Below are 6,496 nucleotides of genomic sequence, written 5' to 3'. Positions count from 1 at the left end.
GCCAATAATGACGCATCGTCGGAAACGAGTCGCATCGCAACAGGAAATGATGTAACAAGCCTGCCATGCTCACAAACAGGAAGTTAATTCCAACTTTCACTTTCTATTTCACTCCTTTGTAGTCTCTGGCAGGTGTAGGAGTGTGTTTGGCAATTGCTTGAGTGTTGTGTCCTGTCTTGAAGTTGTTTTTCAGTGTGTGTCTTGCTTACTGTCTCAAAATTGTCTCTGTATTGTTGTGTATTGTGTAGCTGTCTGTCGTGTGTAAAGGGGTGTCTGTCTGTTTAGGGGTTTTAATAGTTAGTAATAGGAGGATTAGTGTTCTGTTTAGGGGTTTTAATAGTTAGTAATAGGGGGATTAGTGTTCTGTTTTGGGGTTTTAATAGTAATAGGGGGATTACTGTTAAGTCAACATTTTTTTGTAGCTTTCACACAGCGTGACTTGTGCTTTGTCACAATGCCACCCAGGTCCAGGAACCTCACTGAGCAGGAGTTTGGGGGGCTAATGTGGCTGATAGTCCACTACCTCCCAAATATGATTGGGAGTGGAGGCAGGGTACTGCAGGGTTACCCAACCCAAGAAAGAAAGCTGAGGTGGGAAAGGGTGCGGTACCAGATGTTAAGAATCTTTGGAGTGGACAGGACCCTGAGACAGTACAAACATCGGTGGGCTGGTATCATCAACGGTGAGCAGGATCTCCTGGACCACCTTGGAATTGAGGTTGACGGAACAATTGGTAAGTCTACTTACATTAATGTCATGTATTAACAGGTGTTTTCAAAGGTTACGCTATTCCATTTTGAAACAACAGGGGCCTCACTGACGAGCCCCTTGCGCCGCTGTAACAGCAGATTTAGTGACCTTCTGGAAACGCACACGCCTGAGTGATATTTATCATGCTGGACTATGCCACTCATTGAGGCATAATGCTGCATGATAAATATCCACCCTTTCAATGCATTGTTCTGTGTCAAAGGGGCGTGCAATGGGTGTTGTTTGGGCTTTCTCCACCAACATCCATGGCCTTTTGTCACTGCTCCAGGGGCCTTATTTATGAAGGCCTTCCGCCGCCGGAGCGTCACTTATTAACATGTGCAAAAGTGATGCACCGGCGGCGCAAGGCCTTTAAAAATAAGGCCACAGATGTATGAGTCTGAGGCAGCGCAAAAAGCACATGCCTGCCCTGGGGAGGTGTAAGTGAGGCGCAACGGGGAGTAAAGTCTTCATGTATCCATGTATTTCATATTTCCCTGTGTGCAGCTGCATTGTGCAGCACACAGCGAAAAATGTCAATGCAGTTTCTGACCATTTATGTACAGGAAGGTATCCCATACGGTACAAACAACTTCTTCCAAGCAACACAGCCACCCTTGCATCATGGTGCAAAAGGTTTTGTCCTACTGCATGACAGCAGTTTGTGGGCAAGGCCAGGGAGAGGCACAAAGATGCAACCTTAAGGGAACAACATGTTCCATCATGGTATATCATATGTATGCATAATGGATTGTTGAAAAAATATTTCACGCACTGACAATATTCTATTAATAATGGGCCAAAACATCCAAAGTCGTGCATAACATTGACAGCAACTTGGATGCAAACTTCATGCTCCCCCCTTCATCACACATTAGGCCCTGTACATACAGTACTAATCTACAGGGACATCACCTCAGAGGAGTATAGGTCTGCCAGCATCACAAGTAACCTTGTAGTGGTTCTAAATCTCTACACAAACGTTTTTGTATGTGTATTTCCCTATACACAATGTGCTACATTACCATCTGTATGCAGCGAAGATGCACAAGTGTCAACTGAGTGCAAACCATACAATGCCTTCATTCATTCATCATGACTGTGTGCAGGAAGGATCACATTTACTTGCTTGGATTCTACACAATGACTGGATGTACACTAACTAGTTGTGACGTTAAATGCAGTACAGAATGGAAAACAAAATGAATAAATAAATACATTTGTGCAACAATGTGCATACATGATGGCATACCATGGGCTGAGTAAGGTTTGGTAGCATACCCAAACATAGGATTCCTCATACAGCTGGGATTACCTCCAGTCACATGTTTGATGGCTTAAACAACAACATCAATACAAATTATAGGCCACTATTGTGCTTAGTCACGTGGGAAAGAGGCACACATCTACAAGGCCAGGAAAAGTGTATGTAATGTTAATCCCATGTACACGTGTACATGGTGTACTTGCACACAGATCAATGTGTATGTGTGTAATTGCATGTTGCTTGCAGTTGTCACAATGCACATATCAATGAAGCTGACACACTGACACATCTAAGGGTCCCAGTACATCTGAGAATGATCAATAAACAAATGCTAAGCCATGTGTGCATTAGGGAGGTCAAACTTCTGTAAATAGCCACTTAAATTCCACGATTGGTTGAATACATATGGTGTATATTTGCTTTTTGTTGGAGTGTGATGCTTTATTCTGCTGGCACATCTGTGAATTCTCAGATGTTCACATTCACCATTGTACAAAAGTCCCCCATAAATGCACAATCACATACATCAACACAATGCAAACATATTTGCAATATGGGACAAGTGTGCATGTATTTGGCAAATGCCATCTCAATGTGACACCACAAACAAGGGAGCACATGTGTGTTACACATGCAGTGGAAGAGTGTGCTTCACATGTGAAGCACTTAGCCAGAGACTGTTGTATGAATCTGGTAGCGTCATGGGATGCAACGTAAGCCGATATTGAAGATACCAGTGACTCTCATGCAATATCCGTACTGTGTTGAAATGTGCAACATACGCTGATAATCTGGTCTATTGTCTTTCCTTTGTAGGTGGTCCACCACCATACACAAGGGATGAGGTGGAGTTGTTCAAGAATCCAAAGGCCACTGGTGAGTGTGAAATCATTTCTATCTTTGTCTGTATACTTACAATGTCTCCTCATGCATGCCTTGTATGCAGACAGTCCAAAAGCATCATTCTTGCATGCAGCATGTTTACACATCACATGTGTATGGAAGTGTCAAGGACTCAATGGCACTATGTGCAAATGCATAATGTCAAAGATAAGGGTCACATGTATGAGGTGTTACTGTGTGCGAGGGACACAGTAACACTTCTTGTGCTGCTGTATGTATCTACCACATAAAAGGAGACCACAATCAAACAATAAATCTATACCTTCATGGAGCACCATACTCAGGTGTGAGGGTCTCAAGGCGCTGAAGGAAGGGGGTGTGCTGCTACTGCTGAAATAGCCAGGTCTTGAGTTGTTTAATGAAGGTAAGATGGTCCTGGGTCAGTCGTAGGTGTGCGGCAAGGGAGTTTCATGTCTTGGTGGCCAGGTAGGAGGATGATCTACCTCCAGTGGTGGATCAGTGAATCCTTGGGATGGTGGCGAGTGCGAGGCTGGCGGAGCGGAGGTGGCTGGTAGGATCTGAGAACGAGAGGCGGATGAGGAGTCATTCTGGGCCCAAGTCATGGAGCCCTGTGTGTGTGTGGGTGAGGAGCCTGAACGTGATCCTTCTGTTGACGGTGACCCAGTGTTGGTTTATATGGCCGGTAGATATGCTGCTGTGGTGAGGGCTGTCGAGGATGAGTTGTGCGGATGCGTTTACTATGGGTTGTAGTTGTTACTGAAGTCTGGCGGTGGTTCCTGTGTATAGGGCATTCCCGTAGTACAGTTGGCTGGTGATGAGGGCCTGGGTAACCGTCTCACACGTTCCGGTGGTGATCCACCAGAATATCTATCGGAGCATGCGCAGGGTGTAAAAGCATAAGGATGAGATGACGTTCACTTGTTTGTTCGTTGTGAGTGAGTAGACCTGGATGAATCCCAAGTGACGTGGATGGTCCGTGGGTGTTGTTGCAGTGACCAGCGTTGTGGACCACCAGGAGTCATCCCCGGCGGATGGTGATTTTCAAAGGATGATGACCTCCGTATTGTGTGAGTTCAGTTTCTGCTGACTGAGCTTCATCCATTCTGCAGCGTCTTTCTTTCCTTAATGGAGGTTGATTTTGGTTGGGGCTGGGTCTTGAGTGAGGGAGAGTACCAGCTGGGTGTCATTGGCATAGGAGATTATGTGGTGGTTGTGTGTGCATGCAATGGCGGCAAGGGTGCTCATGGAGATGTTGAAGAGTGTTGGGCTGAGCGAGGAGCCTTGGGCTACGTGAGAGTCAGTGTATTTAAACAATGCCTACATGACACATGCTAATTGTAGTATAACATAGATATACCTCCTACATGTAGTAATTCCTTGTGCCCCACGTGAGTCAGTACTTGCCATTGTTAGAGGGATGCAACAGTGCTGCAAGTCCATCATTAATTATGTACAACATTCATGCAGTTACCTATGCAACTAAAAGGGTCACTTGCAGATTTCCCTATTGACATCACTACTTCATATGCAATGATGTACATGTGTCTAAATGGTACTTGCATCATTTGCCAGGCATAGTCAATCCACATATCAGGCATTAATGCTGGGCATGATATGATGTCCCCTGTCCAGATGCGTCTACCATGAAAGTGTTGTGCAGTGTGTGTTGCGTTGTGTCAAAATGCTGCACGTATTTACTCCGAAGCAGCACACCATATACAAGTGTAAGAATAATAGGAGGCGGTGCCCAAATCAATAGCAGTGCACGCCTGTGTTTTTCCTAGCAACACAGTCCTAAATTGCCAATTTTTCGTTTCTATGGTGCATTTTACATGTGTGTTGCCTTGTGCAGCATACAGGGATGATGGTCCGTATAACTTGCAATGTATCTGCGTATGAAGTGTCACCTTTTAATGCCTAAACAAACCTTGCCTGCACACAGATGCACTGGCATCATGTTGAAAAGGGGCCTGCATTTGTGCATGCAGAGCATTGGGTTCATGCCCAGGTCAAATGCATTGGAATGCACCGTCTCATATGTATTGAGGCCTTTCATGTTATCTAGATTTGTGATCATGTTAGGAATTACGCAACATCACTTAGCATCCCTGTGTCTGAGCATCAATGATGATGCCAACATGCGTAGAAATTGATGCCCTGTTAACAATAGGCCCTTGACAAAATGTGCCTAACATTGCATTAATGTGCATGTGTACAGGTGTCAATGTGTAAGTCCAGACTGATGTGGATGTTATTGCTCCATTGCAAAAAACATGTCACAAGATGAGGAGAGGCAGTTTCGGATTCGTCTCGAAAGATACCGCCACATCCGCAATGTTGGACGTTCCTTCAGGCAGATGGGACGCAGACATGAGCAGTCACGTGCAGCTGGAGCCTGGAGATCACCAACTCCCACTCCCCCATCCAACACGCAGAGCCGGAAGCAAAAGGAAAAGACATCTCCCATGGACACTGGACCAGGAGCTGGATCATGGCAAGAACATTCTCCCCAAATGGACACCGCATCCCCAAAACAGAGTGGACCCTCAAGCCTACCCACCTCTGCACCATCAACATCTGGTTTGGTCGCACCCCCAGCTAATCTCGAGTCCGGATCATCAACAGATCCCACTTCCGGACATCCCTATGCTCTGACCGCTGTGACAACCACTGCTCCACCATCTGGACCCACCACTGCTCAGCCCCTTGCAACTAACACAGATCAAGCAGCAGTAGCGCCAACTGAACGGGCTCATGTGGAAGTCACACATCCAACAACTGGACATGCAGCAGCTCCCCCAGAGCTCGACGTTGTGCTACTGATGGGCAAAATTGACACAATTGAAAAGGCCCAAAAGGACCTGACTTTGAAGGTGGCGGGCATACAACTGCAGCTGGCCACCCTGTTGAGCATGGTTGCTGACATAAATGCCACCATTACCCAAATGGACGAGCAGCAATGACCACTAACTCAACAACGCCATCACAACTGTGGTAGTTGTCCCTGACATGTAATTTCACATGTAAAGTTACTGACATTGTTATTGTTTACCTCTTTAATAGTTAGATAGCCATTAGGATAGTTGCAGTACTTAGGAATAGTGTTAGGATAAGTGTTAAGTTATTAGGAGTGGGTGGAGGGTTGATGTATAGTATATGTAAAATGTATTTTAAGATGAAAAAAAAGATATCATTGTTTAGTTAGGTAGGTTAATTAGTATGTGTTTAGATTAAGTGTATGTATGCCTGATGTGTGATTGTTGAATAGGGGGTGGGGGGTCATCTGTGTGTTGTGTTGTATGTGTGAGGTAGGTTTAGGAACAGTAAGACAGTATAAGTGTAGATGTTAGTGCCTTAGATTAGCTTAGTGTAGGATTTTTCTTCAAATGTTTATACGTGTAGTGTAGTTGACCATTGCATTTTATTTGTGTGAACTATTTTTGTAAATAAAATATGTTTTTCATTTACAAAAAGTCTGACTTTTAGGCATATGAAGTTGTGAAATCAGCTTAGGGTGAGCCTTACACTTGCTGGCCAAGGAATGTCAACAATGATCTCATATCTGAGATTACCGTTACATGTTAGGTATTGTAAGCCAAATGTTCATTACACTA

At 44.7% G+C, this 6,496-nt stretch overlaps 1 protein-coding gene across 1 annotated transcript; it reads left to right on the top strand.

Moving 5' to 3' along the window:
- Nucleotides 1–613: 613 nt before the first annotated feature.
- Nucleotides 614–5,845, top strand: LOC147697927 (uncharacterized). The gene is made up of 3 exons (XM_086936161.1): nt 614–734; nt 2,835–2,894; nt 5,151–5,845. Exons 1-3 carry the CDS (start codon nt 614–616, stop codon nt 5,843–5,845), a joined length of 876 nt encoding a protein of 291 aa, XP_086792287.1.
- The last annotated feature ends 651 nt before the right edge of the window (nt 5,846–6,496 follow it).

The sequence above is a fragment of the Lissotriton vulgaris genome, chromosome 8 (assembly GCF_964263255.1).
Source record: "Lissotriton vulgaris chromosome 8, aLisVul1.2, whole genome shotgun sequence".
In the NCBI taxonomy this organism is placed as follows: Eukaryota; Metazoa; Chordata; class Amphibia; order Caudata; family Salamandridae; genus Lissotriton; species Lissotriton vulgaris.
The sequence above is the reverse complement of the archived record's forward strand: the minus strand, read 5'-3'. Positions and strand labels throughout refer to the sequence as shown.

Coding starts and splice junctions, on each gene's coding strand:
- LOC147697927 (XM_086936161.1), top strand. CDS start 614: ATGTTAAGAATCTTTGGAGTGGACAGGACCCTGAGACAGTACAAACAT. Junction 735..2,834: donor TGAGGTTGACGGAACAATTG/GTAAGTCTACTT, acceptor TTTCCTTTGTAG/GTGGTCCACCACCATACACA. Junction 2,895..5,150: donor CAAGAATCCAAAGGCCACTG/GTGAGTGTGAAA, acceptor GCTCCATTGCAA/AAAACATGTCACAAGATGAG.